We start from the raw sequence: 19629 nt of genomic DNA on the forward strand, positions 1-19629 counted from the left end.
GGACATTGGGTTTGAGGGCTTTTTCTGTTCTTTTTTTGGGGGCTTGGGACCTGGGGCGGAATTGCTAACCTTTTGGGACGTGGGGCCCGGCTTGGGTCATTTTTCAGTCCCTTTCTCCCTCCAGGATTGGTCCTAGAGCTCTATTTCCCTGTTTATCCCCATGCCTTCCTACCTCCTGGCCTTTCCAGGCAGCTCCCTCTTCCTGAAGTGGGTCTGCGGTCCACTCCGACTCCTTAGGTGTCACTTTTAATTTTAGAGGGGGGGGGGGGGGAGAGACATCGATTGGTTGCCTCCCATAGGTGCCCCGACCAGGCTGGGAATCGGGATCAAACCTGCCACCTCTCCGTGTGGGGAACGACGCTCCAACCACCTGAGCCACCCGGCCAGGGCCTTACGTGTAACTCCTAGCTGTCCTTCAAAGCCCCTCTGCATGAAGCTTTTCATTTTTCCATTCTCCAAAGCTAAGAAGTATTCTATGCTGAGCCTCCCAGAGCCTCCCCTTTTATCACTTTTAAACCCAAAATTATAGTTCTTTGCGTAGATACCTCTTTTGCGTGACACCAAGTGCCCTGTGGCAGGATCTCTGCCCCGTTCACCTTTGTGTGGTCAGCATCAGCTCTGGGCCTCACGTCTGCTAATAGCGGCTCCTCCAGTCCTCGGTGGGGCCTGAGGACACAGCTCAGGAGGGACGGAGAGGGGCTGGCAGGTCGCCTGGGGACAGGACATCCTAGTTGCAGGTAGTTTCTACACGTCAGATGCAAGATAAACCCTTTCTCCCCCAGCGAGTCAATAGCAAATAGTCTTCAGTGACCTCAGATTGACGGTCATACCTCTGCCTTGCATGCACTTCCCCAGGCCCACTCCTCGGCTGCTGTGCACGGCTGCAAAGCAGAAGAACAGTGGCCAGAACTTGGAAGAGGACTCGGGTCAGAGTGACCAGAAGACGGACACTCCCTGTGCAGAGAAGACGCTCATGGAGGAGAAGGCCAAGTTAGAGGAGCAGCTGAAGGACACCATGGTAAGGCGGGCTCTGGGGGAGATGGTCAGTTGAGCGCCAGGCGAGTTCCTAGTTTGCCCAAGGACTACGGCTGGGGCCAGTAGCGTGCTCCTGCTAAGGAAGGGGCTAGAGCCCAAGGCCTGCGCGGCTCTGGCTCTGTCGTGAGACTCATGGTTACGTGCTACGTAGATTGCGTTGAGCTAAGATTTAATTGGTCTTTACGTACAAGGAATACCAGCATGGCTGCTGAAGCTGGGCCTGCGGGGAGGCAGCGGTTTGCGGACTCGGCAGTAATGTGGATGCATGGTCAGTTCCTTCAGGATTTAAGGGCAACACCAGACACGTAGGTGCTGACATGTTCCAGCGCCTTTATGTATGTTAATCCTCACAGGCTCCAGTAAGGTCATTGCTAATGTCCCTGTTTACAGACGAGGAAGCTGAGGCACAGGAAAGTTAACTTCCTAAGGTCGCCTGGCTACTGAGCGCCAGAGCCAGGGTTTGAGCCTTGGAGAGCTTGCCCTTGACTGCACTGGAATTGCCTGAATACAGACCGAGAACGGGGGTTAGAGTCACTCCCCCACCCCCCAGAGCAATCTAGTCCACTCTAAAATTGAATTGATGGGGCAAAATGTGAGATTACAGTCAAGTGGTGAGGCATGGGGACGATCCCATAATTCAGATGCTTATACACAGTAAGTGTTGGAACTCAGCCATGCCTGGGCAACAGTGAAATACAAAGGGTCATTGATGAGCCTTTATCTCTTCACTGGGATGCGGCCTAAACTCCACCAGGCTTATGGGAACCGGTGGGTCAGCCCCTGAGGCTGCTGGGATCCCCTTACGTTGGAAACTTGGTTAAGGAAGTGAATGGTGATGAGGCCATCAGGGCCCCGAGAAAGTGGTTTTTCTTCTTCTTTCCCAGCTGTCACTGAGTAAGAATGGCCATGGGGCTACATAGACATCTGTCGCCTTGACGTCCTCCTCCCTCGCTGGGAAGTGACCGGGCGTAACTCACTTCTAAGTTAAGCTGCACTGTCTGTAGTCCAGTCTCAGGCATAAGAATAGGTGGTGTTTGTATTTTGACTTGTGGTTTGTTGTGTCAGATTTGCTTTCCTATGAATTTGTTCCATGCTTTATTCATGTAAGTTTCCTTTTTCTTTTTTTAGGAAAAATATAAGCGAGCTTTGGCAGATACTGAGAACTTGCGGCAGAGGACCCAAAAATTGGTGGAGGAGGCAAAATTATATGGTAACTTCTAACACTGTATGACGCTGATCTGGAAAAATGTGGGTGTGTGTGTATCAGAAAGATCAGCCAGGGCGGGTGCCTGCCGGTTGTCTTCCCCTGTCCCCCCTTTTAAGGAGAAACTGGAGTTGTGACTGGCACGTAGAATCGTAAGCAGGAGGCCTCCGCTCTCCACATGGAGCCTCGGTGTGGACCTGCGGTGATCCTGGCAGGTCGGTCGGCCTCTCTGGTGTCGTTTCCTTGGCATCACCAGCACCACACTGGTACCACTGAGAGCTCCTCAGGTGCTGTCTGTGTTGTCACCTTTGAGTATTTGTCCCTGCCCTTCCCACTTTACAGTTGAGATGACTGAGGCTTCGTGACCTGCCACTCATCACAAAGCTGGCGGTGGCCCCGCGCTCCTACTCGCTGTGCTTATTAGCCCGCGGCCGCCGTTGGTTCCTGCGGGGCGGGGCCTTGGTGGAAGCAGGTGCCAGTGTGGGTGCTCTCGCCATCCCTGACTTCCGGTCGGCATGGGAACCTTTTTTTTGAAACCACAAAAATTATGTAATACACTGCCTTGAATTTTGAGTGGCCTTTCTAACGTTCTGTCTCCTGTTAGGTGAAGGCGAAGTCTTGGTAACTCTTACCCCACAGTGCCCAATAGTTGCTAACATGGAACACGTGTAGTGTCCCAGGCCCTCGAAGCCTGCGTGACCCTTTCGGTCCTCCCACCGTCACTGGGAGGGGGCTGAGACCCAGCGAGGCTGACCAGGACCGCACAGCAGCTAAGTCGCTGCCAGGGATGTGCCCCAGGCCCTGTGCAGTCTGGCTGTTGGGGGAGCAGGCGGGTCTCCTGGACTGAAGCAGGGCTGAGGGGGGTGGTTCTGCACATTTTCAGCTGCCAGTCTTCACACCTAATTAGCCCTTGTCTAAACCCAGAAAAGGCTGGGGGGGGGGGGTGGTATTTCCTTCTCAGTCAAGCCATTGAAGTTAGTTTTGAGTCGCCCACTCAGTTGACATGGGTGGATGCAAATGTTCTTCTTGGACTCTGCAGGCATCCAGGGCTTCTGCAAGGACTTGTTAGAGGTCGCGGACATCCTGGAGAAGGCCACACAGTGTGTCCCCAAAGAGGAGATCACAGAGGACAACCCGCACCTGAAGAACCTCTACGAGGGGCTGGTGATGACCGAGGTCCAGATCCAGAAGGTGTTCACGAAACACGGCCTGCTCAGGCTGGACCCCGTGGGCGCCAAGTTCGACCCCTACGAGCACGAGGCCTTGTTCCACGCGCCGGTGGAGGGGAAGGAGCCGGGCACGGTGGCGCTGGTGAACAAAGTGGGCTACAAGCTGCACGGGCGCACCCTGCGGCCCGCCCTGGTGGGGGTGGTGAAGGAAGCGTAGCTTCTCTCAGGGCTGTGGGTTTGGGGTAATCACTGGCGGTAACTCTAAAAGGATGGTTCGTCCGTGAATACTCCAGACCTTTCCCAAACCTTGTTGGAAAGCTTCAGTAACCAGCGGCTAACCAGGAAAGTGGGCCCATTGCACAGCTGTTACTGGACTCTAATTTGGGAGCCTGTTGATTGATTTTCAGTACATGTTTAATAGTTCACATGCTTACAAAACAGGCCACCACTGGGCCCTCGGGTATCGTGAATAATACTACATCTGCTCAAAGTCTGATGACACCAAAGTATTTAAAACAAATAAAAGGTCTCTGGGGACTGTGCTGTCTGGCTAGGGCCACGCCATCTGCCCTGTGCGCCTCTGCTTCTCGCTGCCCTGCGAGCTCGGCAGTCCTCAGCCCTCTGCACCTCACTCGGGAGGAAAGGCAGGAGTGTAACTGGGTTCTTGCTCAGAACACTTGTGTGTGCTGGGGGAGGACAGGCGCGTCCATCTAATCGCCCGCTGGCTTTTCTTTGGAGGCACCTTAACCATTCTCCCCTAGAGTAAGACGGATGTGACAGAATCAGTTACTCTTGTCCTGTTTTGTTCAAATACGTGTAGAAATGTTTGTGTCTTATATTCAGCCAGGTACTAATGACCTGAAGGTAGGTCCCTAGTACGATGGTCTTTCTCAACACCCGAGGGCTGCATGCTTGGTAAATTTTAAATGTGAATGTTTAGTTTTTAAATCTATTGAAGAGGATTAAAGCCCCAATGTTTATTTTCCTACTTTCTGATAAGTCTTTTGCGTACCTTGGTGGCGATCCTTACTAAGGGGAGCGTGACTTGGCTGTGTGCCCGATGCAGACACGTGTTTGCTTCCATCCGTGCCCTGCAGGCTGGCGTGGGACTGGCCTGCTCCGGGTGGACGTGTCTGCCTAAGGACCGTGACGGGACCACACACCCGGGACCCACGGCAGGAAAGTCTGCGGAAGCTGGCCTGTGACTCGCCATAGGACCCTCCGTATCTGTTACAAACAAAAAACAGCTGCTACTGCCTTGGCCTAAGGGGTGCGGAGAAAATATGAGGCAATTTTACTTGGCTGATCATTTTGAAAGATGTAATATTCCCGTAATTAAAATTTCAATATGTATAATTTCAAACACTTTTCTCCTTCAAATAGTTTTTTGTAAGACATCCCAGAACTAAAGGCCGGGGCCCCGCCTCACGCTGAGGGACGGGACTGGGAGTCGCAGCTGTGAGGGCCCCCCTTCCCTCCTGCACTCGCTGGGAGGGCGGGCTGCACAGAAGTCGTTGCAGATCACTCCTGTGCGTGTGCAGCCCTCCCGCCCGCCCTGTGTAGAGCTAGCCCAGCTGAGACGGGCAGGCAGCCCGCTCCACTGGGAACCCAGCTCCTCACTAGCCTCAGCCATCGTTTCCCATTCACGGGGGACGCCCCACGCACAGCACATCCTCAGTGAGTCCACAGGTTCTGAGATGGAGGGAGACCACATAAAATGAAGGCGATTTTACCTTAGGCTACTGGGTACAAATGAGTCGGGTTCCTACAGCATCTCAACATTGTAACAAACATTTGAGGACCTGCCTACGGCTTTACACGGGAAATTAGAGCTGTTAGCCATCCACGCTTCTGGGTTTGGCTTAAGTGCAGCCTGGGGACACGTACAGTGTAGACAGTCCAGGCAGCGCTCCGTCCACTGACGGCCCTTGGCAGCCCGGCCTGCTCCGTGGACATGCTTTTGCTGGTGCCTTACAGGGTGCAAGGGCTGGCATGAGGGTTTCCTCTTAACAGAAAGCAAGGCTGGTCTGAAGGAGCTGGTTTTACAAGTGCCAGCTAACGTGCCCGTGCTGTCCCCCACCCGCGTCTGAGAGCTGGCCCTGAAAGGCTGCCTCAGGCCCGTGGAGCAGGTGCTAAGAAGCAGTCAGTGACAAGCTTTTGTTCGCAACTTGTTTAATAAGTAAAGGGCAGTAAAAACAGGTCGGCTTGAATACATTCCTGGAACGCTGCATCCAGAGAGGATTCCGAATAGCTGAGTTATGGAACTGGACTCAAAGGTTGGAGTTTAAATTTTGAAGACCTAATTCTTGGGATTGTGGTAACTTAACTTATGAAAATTAAATACAGAAATGTCAAGGCTCTTCGCTAACAGCAGGGGCAAAGACTGGCAACAGGAGTGGATGGGATAAAGGCAACCAATCAAAATCACTTCCTCTTGTAACCAAGGTAACACTTTAACATAAATTATACATTCATTGTGGTGTTTTAAAACAGCCACGCCTAAATAAGTTCTTCACGCCATCAAAAGATAAGCACCCTCAAACCTCCAGCACCACGCATTCACTTGGCAGCTCTCGACTGGCCACAGCTACTGGGGCGCCTGCTTCTCCAGCTTAATGAAGCCTGGCAACCCCTGTATAGAAAAATAAGACGACATTTAAACCTCACCAGACCAGGCATCTGACAGAAAACCCACGAAGGATGACACCAGGTCAGCTAAAGCCAGCGGTTCTCAAAGGTTAGCTTGCACCCAGGCCGCCTGGAGGCTGGCACAAAGGGCTCCGTGGGCCCAGGGCTGGGGGCTGCTGCTGGTCCAGGAACCCTGGGTGAGGGCCACCGGCGAAGCAGCGGTAAGGCAGCACTGCCTCCCTCGGAGCCAGTGGCAACACCAGCCCCATGGAGAGCAGTCACCCGCAGGGGCGGTGGAGGTGGCCCTCACGCGTGACACCACCGCTCACACTTGTCAGCGAGAAGTCCTGGCTTAGCCAGCAAGGAGTGCCTCTGCCCGCAGGCCTTGCGCTTTACGACAGCCGTACACAACCCACTTGAGATGTTTCCGCTAATGCTGAGAAAGTCTACCCTCGGGGACAGAGAGATGTAGAAAGAAAGGGAAAGGCACCGTAATGAGGTCATCCTTGGAAACGATGAGGGTCTTTTTCAGACTTCACTTTAACGTCAAGCCCAACATTCTGAGAGGTCATCTCTCCATCACTGTGCGGGCCAGAAGCGGGCCAGGGGCCAGAAGCGGCCGGGTCTGCAGTCACCACCGACTCTAAGCGGGTCTCGGACGAGAGAACCCTGAGCAGCCCGGAAGACAGATGGCCACCCAAGTGCCACCGGAAGGTACCGTGTAAGAGGTCCCTGGGAAGACCTAGCGAGGGCTGGGCAGAGCCACGTCTGAGTCTGGGTAAGACAGTGACTCAGCAGCAACACAAGGGCCTTGGGACCAACGGCCACATGGGCCGGCCCGCCTCGCCTGGCTAGTCTGCAGGGTGCAAGGCCACCTGAAGGTCAGAGGCTTGGCCAGGCTGGTGTGGTCAGGGTTTCCCTGAAAAAGGTACTTGTAGCTGTGAGACACCAACACCAGAACACAACTTAGCCATGAACTTCCTAAAACAAGGGCTTGCAAGTAAAATGCACGTAAGTCCAAAGAGCAGCCAGCAGCTGCCCCCCAGGAAGGGGCTCAGTCCTGGCCATTGCACTGGTCCTGGCTGCCACGCTTCCCACAGCCACCCTCTACACTAGGGGGCGCTGCCCATTTCCAAACTGAAGGGGGTAGGGGCTCTGCCCAGCGGGCGCAAAAGGGCGCAAAAGGGGCAGTTTCGGGGTCTGGGAACTGCAAACTCAAACTGCCGCTGCCAGTAGCTAAGGGGAAGCTCATTTGGTCTCTGTTCGCTACCAGCCTCTTCCTCACGGTCCAAGGAAGCTTGACCCTGCCCTCTGGCCTCACTGCCCACCTGCCCTGCGCCGAGCCGGTGTCACAGGCAAGGCTGGCAGCCGGCAGCCAGCACAGGTGTGCACCGAAGGGAAGGGGCTCCCCGGGCCGCTCCCATCTCCACGTTCTCCACACTCAACACAAAGGCAAGCGTCATCTTAGCGCATTGCTTCTAGCACTGAGGTACAACATGCCTGCATCTGCTTCCCTCATGATCCGATCTAAGATTGTTACTATTGCTTCTTCCAGAGGACCGCGAGAACAACTTACATCCTAAAAAAGAAACTCAATTTGCTGAAAAAACAACCATGGGGAAAGCGGCTGCTGTCCCCCCACCCCAGTCATTTGGCTCACACGCGCGCCCAGGCTCCGCCCGCTTCAGGAGGCGTCCCTGGATATCCAGCCGCTCTCCGTGAGGAAGTTTAAAATCCTTTTCTTCAGGACCTTGTCCAGGTAGCTGGGCAGGCGGCTCTTGGAGGGGATGCCCTGGCGCTTCTGGAGGTGGTCTTTGATGATGATGGTCTTGGCGGTCACGTAGCGCGCGGGGCTCAGGTTCAGGGAGCTGCAGAGCGCCTTCTCGCGGTCCGACAGCAGCTCGAAGCCCGGCAGGTTCTCGATGGCGGCGAACTCGCCGTCCTTGGCGTCCTCCCGCCCGCGCTTGGCGCCCGCCGAGTTCCGGTTCTCCTTCCGCTTCTCCCGCTTGTGCCGGGCCGCCTCGTACTCGGCCGACTCCTCCATCTTGGTGATCCCGTTGCGCCGGTACCGCTGCAGCTCCCGGATCTTGGCGCGCAGCATCTTCTCCTTGTGCATGTTCTCGAACAGGTCGTCGAACTCCTTGCAGGACATGAACTGGTAGAGCGGCCGCAGCTTCAGCCGCAGCTCCCGCTCCTCCTTGGTGATCTTGCGCTTGGCCGCCTTCTCGCGCTCCTTCTTGTCCTTGCCCAGGAAGGCCGGCACCAGGTTGTAGTCGCGGGCGATGTTCTTGCGCCGCTGCCGCTCCCGGAGCTTCCGCACGTACATGTCCACGTGCGCGCGCTTGAGCTCGATCTCCACGTCGTCGTCGTCGTAGTTGACCGAGAGCCCGCTGATGAGCGTCTCGGCGTCCTGGTCGTACTCGATCTCGTAGTCGTCGCGCAGCGGCATGTAGCCCAGCTGCTGCTGCTCGGCCACCGAGATGTCTAGGGGAGGCAAGGGGGTGGTGAGGCTGGGAGAGAGGGGGCCTCCACTGGGGCAGGTGTGGTCGGTCACCCGGTTGGGGATGGTGTCGGGGATGCAGGCCTTCCCCAGGTTGCCGTGGATGTACATGCTTACGTAATGCTCCATCACTTCCTGGGGAGTCCGGGAGGCCCCTACGTGAGCAGCCATATCTTCCTACAACGACAAAGGTCAGAGTCATTCCCAAAGCCAGAGGTCAGACTCAGGGTCTGACAAATCCCCTCAACCTTTCCCCAAGGCGACCTGGACTCCTCCTGTCCCAGCATGACCCCTCCCCAAACAGTCCACGCCCTCTCCTGTGAATCCAGAGATGTGGACACTCGCCAGGCCTCAGCGGGACCCGGCAGCAGAGCTGAGACCGGAGCCCTCCTCTGAGATCCGAACTGGCTCCTGGTTCCGGGAATAGACTAGCAGGGCCCGCCGGGTGCTGGCGTTTCGCCCATTAGTGCTGCATCTGAGGCGGGAGGGTGTCTGTCTGTGAGTGGACACAGGTGGGCAAGGCCACAGAGCACCGGGTGCCCTGCTCCTCCCAGTCTAACCTCTTCATTCCCAGACTAGAGAACAGAGTGGTCCAGAGTTCATGGCCAGGTCCCCTGGCTACAAGAGGGACCCCATTCTACTCTGCTGCCCGCCTCTGGGCACCGGAGGGGCCCCGCCTCTGTGGCTGACACTCCCTGGCTGGGAAGCGCCTCCGAAAGGGGCGGGCTCTCATTTCCGACAGCCCCGTGCTGACAGCCCCGTGCTTCGTCGCTCTCTGAAGTCTGCGGGGCTGAGCACTCACTCTGCGAGGTCACCATGCACATCAGGGTTATTAATGGGAGGAAATTGTACAACTCCCTCAATCCTTTCCTTCTGCCAAGAGACCTCTTCCTTAACTCAACCGCCAAAGCCACTTCAGAAAGCAAGTGCCCCAGCAGCACTCAGCGCCCGCAGCCTCCACCCCCCTCCACCTGCTCTCCTCACACACGCTGCCTTCCGCCCAGCAACCCTCACCCCGCAACATCGGGGTGGTTTCTGTACCCCCACAGGCCAAATTGGAACCCAAGAAACCAGCCTATCCATGCGACTGGGCTGATGACAAGGTGGGCATGGCAAAGAGGGAAGTGTTTGTGGTGCGGTGACCAGACCCTACATCTGAGGCCCCAGTCAGGGCCCGCGCCCCTGCAGGCACTCCCGCCGGGCACTGTGGTGCCGAGGGCGGGGCTTACGACACAGGAACAGAGAAGGCCATGCTGGGACCTACCTTGAGCAAAGGGAAGGTCAGAGCTAGAACTCGTCCTGGTCTCATGGGGATGAAATTTACATGCTTTCTTCTTTAAAAAGTCAAGAGCCTCAACTCTGTTCGTTATATTTTCCCAGGAAGCATTTGGTCCAAAAAGAAACACCAAAACCAAACCACACGCATCTACTGCCACTCTGTGACCCAGGCTGGCCACGTCCCACCTCTGACTGCCCAGCGGGGGTGGTGACTACAGGCACGGTCGAGCCTAGCCCATCAGCTTCTCCGAGGCTGCAGCTGCTACAGAGTAAGGATAGTTTGCAGGGGCCTCCCGGGCAAGGAAGCTGAGTGCCCTTATGGGAGGCTCGGCTCAGAGGGGCTAGGCTGCGAACCCCGCTGCATGTCAGGCATTCAGGCCCGGGCCTCGCCCCCTCCCAGGTCCAGTGAGGCCTGCAATGCAGCGCCAGCTGCCCTCCCAACGAGCCTGCCGCTCTCCTGAGCCTCAGCATCAGCAATCTGCCTCCGAGTCCTCAGCAGCTCAGAGCACCACATTCGGGTAAAACTTAAATCCGGAAAGAACAGAAGGCTTCTGGCTAATCAAGGGGTACCTGACCAAACCGAGATGATCTGTTCCTGTTTTCATTTATCTCCATCAACGTCAGCACTCTGGGAGCAGAGCGCAGGCAGCAAGGCAGCCCCAGGGCAAGGGATGCGTGGGCCACGTGGGGCAGCTCCGTCCCCTCCAATGCTCACCAGGGTCTCCTGGGCCGGGCAGGCCGGAGGGCCAGTGTGGGCACTGTGCGGACACTCGGCTGTCTTTAGGTTACAGAGGGGACTTTGCTCTCGGAGGCTCCATGTGAAGCCACAAATCAGAGGGACAGGAGCCAGGCGCTCCCATGAGTACAGCCTCAGCCACTGCCCAGGACAACTAAGCCTCACTAGGAGCCAGGGCTCAGCGATTCCTGAAAGGCAAGCGCCTCTCAGGGCACCACGCCACTGAATGAGTCAGGAAAACACACAGACCCTAATCTTCAAGACCTGTGCAACTGAGAGTGAGGGTCCTTGTGGACCAGCCCACGGACAGCACTGCTCTGGTTCTAACGGGAGTCCGTGCCGTGAGCTCCCCCTGAGGAAGGGCGTCTAACGTGACTGACTGAGCGCCGGCTTCCGCACCCCACTGCGAGCTGGCACCTGCCGGCTCAGTCCCAGTGCCCCCTCCAGCCTTCCACGTGCCGGTGGTCACGCAGCACTGCCGCCTCCTGCGAGTGCGAGACGCGTCCTGTCACCGCACTGCGGCAACACTCCGGACAGCAGCAGACCCCTGGGGCGGCTCTCCCGCACGTGTGCCAAGGCCAAAGTGTTTCTCTGATCTGGATGGATGGATGGATGGGTGGATGGATGGATGGGTGGATGGGGAGGCAGAAGCAACAGAACTTTACTTGGGGAATGAGATTTGGAGAGAAAGTTCAACTCAAGTACAACTAAAACAGGGAACACGCTGTCCTGAAGTGCCCCTCCCCCTCACACACACAGCTCGCAGTGACAGCGGGGACGCAGCCCAAAGCCTACGGAAGCCGGGTTCCAGGTTTGTTCCTTCCTTCATGTTCTCTTAGAAGAAAAAGAGCCTCCCACCTTCGGAAAGAGAGAGACGGGTGTGCTCCTTCTCTAAAGCCCTTGGAAAAGGGTAAGGTGTCTAAGACACGAGGCCCAGGAGGTCTCCTTTCCAAGATCCCTGGACGCTGCCTCCAGGAGAGGAAGTGGGAAGTGCTCTGGGGCCTGGCCTCCCCGCTGCCTCCTCACGGCTCCCCGTGCTGGCCTCCAGCACCTGCCCAGGAAGAGGACGCGAACAGTCCAGAGAAATCATCGTCAATGTGGTCGGCGGCTCCCACCAGTGGGGCTGGCTCAGGGTTCTCTCCTCCGGGTTCCAGCCAGAGCCACCGCCACCGTCCTGACCTGGACACCCCCACACAGGGACTCAACGGCCAAACCTTTGGAGGCTCCCATCAGGGAACCACGGCCTCTCACACAGGGCTGCCGCCATCTAGGGTGAAATGGAAAAACACAGGGAGGCCGACGCGGACTTTCCTAAAAGCTAAACTTTGCCATTTAAAGGATGGCCCCTCATCCTTAGCATCTGGGTGTGTTTAAGATCATCTTTCTCTTTGTGAAATGGTGATAGCTAATTGGCCTTTAGACATTTGTTCACTATCCTTACTTGGCGAACCTAACGTCAGCAATTTCCTTTCAACATGAACGGTCTACAAAGTCTGAAGGTCTGGGCAGTGCGCACCTGCCAGGTCAGCCACGCTCCTCCTGCCGTCCAGGGGCCTTGCAGACCCGCCCCCGCCCCTCCCCCGCTGGAAGTGCCTTCTCTGGGTGCAAGGGCTCTGGGGCAGCCTTTGGGCTTCCAGTCCTGGCTCCACCCCTTAGGAGCTGACAACGGGAACACACTGCTTAGCCTGTGCCTCAGCCGCCTCCTCTGAGTTACGAAGGTATTGCACGACCTACTGCACAGCACGGGGAGGACGGGGAAGTGCGGTCATGCCTGTGCAGCTGCCAGTGCCCGGCGTGGGGCTGTGTTCCCTCCATGGTGGCGCCTGTTACTGCTATGAAGCTGTTAGCTTCCTCCACAGGACACAGTCACCTCCTCCAGGAAGCCGTCAATGGGCCCAGAGCTGGGTTCCGATTCTGGCTCAGTGACCCTGGCTGTGAGAGCCTCATCCTATCAGCTTCTGCTCCTCCATCGGTAAGCCTCCTCTCGAAGGGCTTTGTCAGACAGAAGAGAAATCACATGACAGGAAGTCTCCCTGGGAGTGCATGCCAAGGTCACCTCACCTCACCTCCTAGCACAGTGATGGCGAACCTATGACACGCGTGTCAGAGGTGACACGCAAACTCATTTTTTTGGTTGATTTTTCTTTGTTGAATGGCATTTAAATATATAAAATAAATATCAAAAATATAAGTCTTTGTTTTGCTGTGGTTGCAAATATCAAAAAATTTCTATATGTGACACGGCACCAGAGTTAAGTTAGGGTTTTTCAAAATGCTGACACGCCGAGCTCAAAAGGTTCGCCATCACTGGCCTAGCAGTTCCCACCGGCAGGAGCAGCCCAGCCACACACTTTGAGGGACAGGAGACTAAACTGAGGCTGAGCAGCCCCCGAGGTCTGTCCCCACACCAGTGCCGATGCTGATGACACAGAGGAGGAGGGCTGACCAAATGCGTCCTGGGGCTTGAAACCAGCAGAGCGAGGCCGACGGGCTGCTTCTGTCCAGACAAAGGCGCCCACCCTCTCAACTCCAGGCGCTGGGTCCGGTAAGGGACTGTGGCACCTACTTCTGCTGGGGACGGAGGATGCAGTTGTGTCCGCAAACGCAAAGGGCTGCTATCCTTAGCTCCACAGCCGTCCTGCTGTGCAGGTGGGCAGTTCTGACCACCCCCCCGCAGCACTCTGAATGTGCAGCAACCCCCCACCCCCACCCTTCTCCCTGCGGGTCTGGGCTGGGAAGCACTCTGAGGCAGCTTTACCCCCCCTTCCCCCCTGCTCTGCAGCCAGGCCTGGGGGTTGGGGGGGAGAGGAGCAGCGGGGATTTCCTTTAAGGGATGGAAGCGACCAGAGGCCCACCGCATGGAGCTGCGGCTCCCGGGGGTCCCGGGCACCAGCACTGAGGGGGCGGAGGGGGAGCGGAGGCCTGCACAAGGCCAGGAGAGAGCAGTCTCCGAGGGACGTGGCGTGCCCCAATGGATGGGGAGGGCCCGTCCAGCTCCAAGGGCGGAGTGAGGCAGGCCGGACGCCCGTGGTCCTGGGCAGCTGCGGGGCCAGCAGACTGGGAGCCCTGGTGGGGGCACTGCCAGGATGACCCTCAGCCCTTGGCTCATGTCCAGAGTGCTTGGCATGTGTCTGCTCTCACACGCTGGCGGCAAAGGCCAGCGGGGCTCAGACTGACCTGTCACTGGCCTTGACACCTCGCAGGAAGGCTCGCTGTGAGGGGGAGACCCAGGAGGGCCCCCCAGGGCGGTGCTGTGACGGCTGCCACCTCTCTGTCACCTCCCCGTCTCCTTCCCCAGCTGACTGGGTCCGGCCAGGCCGGTCCTGCCCTGGGAGGGAGCTGTGGAAACAGCACCTGGGTCCTCAACAATCCAACCGAACTGCCACAGGACCCGCAACCCCACCTCTAGGTGTTCGCCCAAAGGGACTGGAAGCAGGGACTCAACAGTAACTGTCCGCCAGGGGTGGGGAACCTTTTCCTGCCAAGGGCCGCTTGGATATTTATAACATCACCTGCAGGGCATACACAATTATCCACTTAAAACTTAGCCTGCTGTATTTGGTCAAACATTTAATCAACTCACCCCCAATGCCTTGGCAGGGCCAGACCACATGATTCGAGGGCCTTCTTTATACAGCCCGTGGGCCGGACGCCCCCCACCCCTGCTGTGCGCCTACGTTCACGGAGCATTATTCACAGCGGCCCCAGTGGAAGCCGCCCAGTGTCCACCGATGCAGGAGTGGGTCAGCGAAAGGGGTCCACCCACACGGTCAGTGCCCCTGAGCAAGGAGGGGATTCTGGACCGCACTGCACGTGGGTGAGCCTGGAGGCGGCGGGATGAGCCAGACACAGCCAGACAACGCTGAGTGATGCCACATATGCGAGGCCCCGAGAATCAGGCTCAGAGACAGAAAGCAGGTGCTGGTGCCAGGGCTGGGGCGGGAGGGAGGGGTTGAATGGGGGCAGAGTCCCAGTGGGAAGATGGCAAGTCCAGGAGGTGATGGTGGCGACGGCTGCCTAACAATGTGAATGAGCCTAATGCCACCGACCTGGGCCCCCAACAAGGGTTACAAGGTGAATTTCCTGGTTTGTGTATTTTAGCACAAAAACAAACTTTTAAAAATAAAACAGAACTGGAGATGGAAGAGGGCATAGAAAGGATAAATGGTGATGAAAAAATAAAATAATTTTTAAAAAACATAAAGATAAAAAATAACTAAAATGTTTAAGCGGCAGGCTGCCGTCCGCCTCAGTGGTTCCTGCAGCGGGTCCCTCAGCAGCAGCAGCCCTGGCACTGAGAAGGCCCAGGCCCGCGCTCAGGCCCTGCCCAGACCGCTGCCCAGACGACAAGCCCTCGGGTGTTGCACAACCTGCCCAGGCCCAGAGCCACTGCTCTGCACAGCCCTTCACTCGGCTGCTGTCTCCATCCAGGCTCTTCCCTCCTCCCTCCATCCCACAGCACGTCCTAAAGTCCCACCGGCCGTCCGATGGAAGGGGCTCACCCAGCCACAGAGGGGCCGTCTCCCGCAGTGAAATGTGGTTCCGGGGACCAACTGTCAGAACTCCCTGGGACTCTTCCCCAATGACCATTTCCAGACCTCCCCATGGAGATGCGCACTCAGGAGGGCTGGGTGTCCCTGGGAATCGGGATCCTCAGGTGACTGTGCTGTGCAGAGTCAGACTGGCTCCAATTCTTTCACGCTACAGCTGCGTCCTCATTTGTAAACGAGGGACTAGGGGGCCGTGGCTGGGAGCGAGCCAACGTCCGAGGCCCAGCTTAGAGCTGGGTTCAGCTCACACGTGCACTTGGGGCAGCTCAGTGTGAATCCGCTCCAAAGCCTGTTCCGCCGGGTGGGCCGGTGCTCAGGGTTTTCAACATGTGACCCCACACCCCCTTGCCTACCTGTCCTGGCCCCTGAACACACCAACCAGACCCCTGGGGCAGGGGAAGGCCCTTGTCCACACTATCCCTCCCCGGAAAGCCTTCTCCTCCTTCCACAAGGAGGCCGAGTTCACGTGACCACACAGCCGTACAGGGCACAGCTGCCTCACTTCTATCGTGTTTCCGCCACCGAGCACAGGCCCGAGTGAGGGCTGCGTGCATGAGCGAGCGACTCAGTGCACAGAGCAGCACTATCTCCGCATCTGCTCTCGCCCGGCCTCTGAATGTCCACTGTCGTCTACCAAAGTGAAAGGCTTTATTCATGACACTCACGGCCTCCGACAGCGAGCCTGAATGCACGGACGCAGGCGAGAATTTCACACACTTAAAAAATGTTTTTTACCATTTTGAAACTACGCTGCAACCTCAAGCAACATCACCTCCAAATGATTCTGTCTGGTTTTCTTACCAACAAGGACATGCTCCTGCATAACCACATCACGAGCAAAATTAGGAAATTTAAAAGCTGCACCGAAACCTCTGTTCCCGCTGGTTTCGCCAGTCGCCCTAACAAGCTCCTTCCGGGCACAGGGCCCGTGCAGGACCCGGCGTCATGTCTAGTCTGCCCAGTGCCTGGCCTTTGACTCTCCTCACCAGCGTGGGTCCCCTCCCCCCCCACACACACATGCCCTCCTTCCCCGCCCTCCCCCCCACCTGACACCCTGCCCCGCCATCCCTTCTCACTCCACTCAGACGCCGACATCCATGCTGGGGAGCCCTCATCAGTCCTGGGTGATGACACCTCACAGGCCCCTCTCCCCCAGGAGGGCTCCGACTTCCCGGGGCTGCTCCCCAGCCTCTCACCGCCATGGGGAAGCCCCGCCTGCTCAGTCTACAGAAAACTCCACACACTCTTTAAATTCAAAATCTAGCTTCGAAGCTGGCTTGACCGGCTCCCCTGAAGTCGCCCTGACCACCACCTGCAGAGGACCAGGCCACCCTCAGCCCCTTCCATTCTCCCCACTCATCTCCCAGCCACGCAGGGGTTCACGTCTGTGCCCGTGACCAGGACCTGGATTTCCGGGAATCCGCACAGCACCCAGCCCTGAACAGCTGCGTAAGGTTCTCAAAACCCCGGGTGAAGGGACTGTGGGCCACTGTCCTCCTGCTCACCCTCCCCTGGTCTCAATTCACAGGCTCCTTCCCCCACTCCCTGTCCTCTCCCGGCCAGTCATCAAACGCACAGGCACAGTCAGAGCCTGGCCTCGCTGCTCCCAGACCCTCGCGGCCGCAGGGCATCCCTCAGCCTCGCCTGTTCCCGGGAAGTGTGAGCAAGTGGGGCCAGACTTCAGCCACAGCCCTCCCGCTACGGTCTCCTGAAATCGCCCCTCCCAACTCCACAAGAAGCAGCACAACCCCAAGGTCACAGGCCATGTGCCGTCTGAGAAACTGGAAAGAACAGCCTCACCTTCCTCTACATCACTGTCCCCGATCGGCACGCTGCCTTTCTCCAGACTCAGCCCAAGCCTGGCTCCTGCACTGAGACCTTCCCTGTCCCACCCAGTGCCCGCCCGCCTGCTGAGCCAGGGCAACTTCGTTCCTCTGCAAAGCCCTTCCAGGCCAGCCACACCTTCAGTTACCCACCGAGCTCCAGCCTCCGTGTGGCCCACATTAGTGAATGCTCTTACACCGAGAAGCCAGGGTCCAGGCTTTGGAACCCACAGGACTGCGTCTACACCCTGACTTTACCACGTGAAAAGCCAGGACATTCTGGACAAATATTAAAAACTAGTGACCCGGTGCACAGATTTGTGCACGTTGAAATTAATTAGAAGGTGGCCCGCAGGGCGGGACTGGGTGAGATGGGCTGGACATGCCCTGGAGCCAACCTCCCCCCATGGCGTCTGTGGTCCCGTCTGTGGTCCCTCGGCCTGGCCTGTAGGGATCAGGCTGAAACGGCTCTCCAACATCCCCCGAGGGTCCAGGAGTGCGAGAGGGCACTCTGCAAAGTTGCTGTAGTACAGGGTGTGGAACGCAAACGCAAGTGAGCAATAAATCAAATTCTGGGCCGACAGTGCCCCAGCAACAACATAACCCACAGCCGAAGGTGGAATCGCACGGCCCCGCAAGGAATCAGGTGGGCCCACGAGGAATCGGGCTCCCACCTCTCTGGTTTTGGGGTTCGTCACCCAAGAACCGCTGCTGCCAAGTCACTGCAGCTCAGCAGCTCCCTGGTGGTCAGTGCGCGTCATAGCTACTGGTCAGACAGTAGGAGGGACACAGCGTATTAGCCTTTTATACGTATAGATGAGTCGCTGTTCTTCAACTACACACTAAGAAGCCACTCCAGGCTGCTGTGCAGAGTGGTGATGTGCATGGAGGAGCCTGGCCCAGAACTGCAGTGCTGAACACGGCACCCCTGGAGTACAGCACGTGTACCTACAGATCTGCTCGGAAGGGAGCCACACATCTGAGAGCTGCACATGAAGTGTCAAGGGTAGAGCAGGGAGCCCAGGGGAGCAGACAGAGCCCCAGAGGCCTGTGCTCCTGGGGCCTGTGCTGGCAAGGTTGGCACGCAGAGCTCCAGCCTCCTCCGGAACCGCCAGGGAGGAGGCCCCTGGCCCCCAGCACCCTCCTCCGGCTGCGTCTCTTCTAATAGCTGACAGGGCTCTTAGAGGGAATCCGCATTTTAATCAGCTCCCCAGGTGCTGTGTATGCACATTAAAGCCTGAAAAGTACTGCGTAGACAATGCCCCCCTCTCAGCCCCAGGCTCCCTCCAAAGCACTATAAATGTTTTAGGCCCTGGGCTTGTTTTTCGTCTATTTCCCACAATGCTGTGCGGGAGGCAGTGCAGACAGTGCAGCTAGGAGCAGACTCTGAAGTCAAACTATCCCATTCAAACCGATGGGGCCGCGAGAAGGTCCCAGGAGGCATGCAGTGCCGGGCACTCGGCAAGGCCCGGGGCCACGCCAGCTACTTCAGCTGCTGCTGTGGAGCCGAGTGCTGTGAGGATGACGTGGGGAGGGAATGTCTGAGGCACTGACAGAGGAAGAAAGACCAGTCACGAACCATAATTTGGGAGAAGAGACCTCTAGGTAGAAGGAATGAAAGATGATGAAGGGGTAGCAGCTCAGACCCCACAGCCTCGTGGGCTGTGAAGTGTAATCGAAGTCGGTCTGGAAGCCACTGAGGGACGTGATGTGACATGTCTCAGAGCACCCTGAGCTCGGTGTGGAACGGGTGCAGGGCCCGAGGTCGAAGCAGGGAGACCATATGGGAAGCTCCCGAAATGGTCAAGGCAAGAGAGAAGCAGCAGCCTGGACTGCGCGCGCGCGGACCTGGCGGAGGAGCGGAGGGTGCTCAGGGCCTGCAGCCCGAGTGGCAGAGTGAGGTGAGATCTGCCCGAGGCGACCGGGAGAGAGCAGGTGAGGACGTTGGCCCGTGGCCTCTGGAGAGCTCCTGTCGTGGGACGTGATTACCAGCCTGAGGACAAGGACAGACCTTCCTTCCCCTCTCTCACCGCCCGTATGTGCTCACGGGCATCCGCTCACAGCATCTCAGGACCCGATGCGGCGCGTAGGGGAGTGTGTAGAGCGGTGTCTCAGCAGTTGGGAGGAGAGTAAAGAATCCAGGGTGCACAATGGGTATTGGTCCCCAAAGACCGGCTCACTTTACAGAAAAGAAACAGAAGCAGGACAGGTTTGGGGACGGGGAGAGGTGTGTCTTCCGTGGGAGCCCGGCAGGAGAGCAGAGGCTGGTTCAGGGAAGGGGCCCATCCTGTGGGAGGATCTGGAAAGATGAAGGGCTGGGGGCGCCCTGGCTTCTCATAATGCCTGGAGGCACCAACCACCCTTGGCAGTTCCAGGCCCCAGGCCCCGGGCCGGGACACAGCCAGATCTTTCCTCACAAACACAGAAGACAGCGCCCTCCTGCCGAGCGGACAGGGCTGGGGAGACCCCTCCAAGAGTGCTTCTCTCCAGGACGGCACACCAGCCTACGGCACCACCTGCTCCTGTCACCTGTCCCTCCAGAGACCCGAGACAAACCAACCCGGACAAACGCCTCCTTAGCCCGCACTGCTTGGTGCAGCTCCCCCCCCACCCCGACCACTCCCCGCACACCGTCCTGGGTGTCGCGAGGGCCCAGGAGAACCAGCCCCTGGCCAGGCGGGGGACACGGGGCACCTGCATGCCCAG

At 57.7% G+C, this 19629-nt stretch overlaps 2 protein-coding genes across 3 annotated transcripts in view; one reads left to right on the plus strand and one right to left on the minus strand.

Moving 5' to 3' along the window:
* The window catches only part of GRPEL1 (GrpE like 1, mitochondrial), a 6186-nt gene extending 1415 nt beyond the window's left edge, over positions 1–4771 (plus strand). For both annotated transcript variants that reach the window (XM_023746409.1, XM_023746410.1), the window contains exons 2-4: positions 856–1018; positions 2164–2245; positions 3279–4771. In XM_023746409.1, the coding sequence (XP_023602177.1) occupies positions 856–1018; positions 2164–2245; positions 3279–3625 (592 nt within the window). In that variant the 3' untranslated portion in view covers positions 3626–4771. The remainder of the gene's footprint in view (positions 1–855; positions 1019–2163; positions 2246–3278) is intronic.
* Positions 4772–5563: 792 nt separating this feature from the next.
* The window catches only part of TADA2B (transcriptional adaptor 2B), a 16668-nt gene continuing 2602 nt past the window's right edge, over positions 5564–19629 (minus strand). The window contains exon 3 of the mRNA XM_023746407.1: positions 5564–8713. Within this exon, the coding sequence (XP_023602175.1) occupies positions 7721–8713 (993 nt within the window). The 3' untranslated portion in view covers positions 5564–7720. The remainder of the gene's footprint in view (positions 8714–19629) is intronic.

Source organism: Myotis lucifugus, unplaced genomic scaffold (genome assembly GCF_000147115.1).
Source record: "Myotis lucifugus unplaced genomic scaffold, Myoluc2.0 scaffold_676, whole genome shotgun sequence".
NCBI classification, from domain to species: Eukaryota; Metazoa; Chordata; class Mammalia; order Chiroptera; family Vespertilionidae; genus Myotis; species Myotis lucifugus.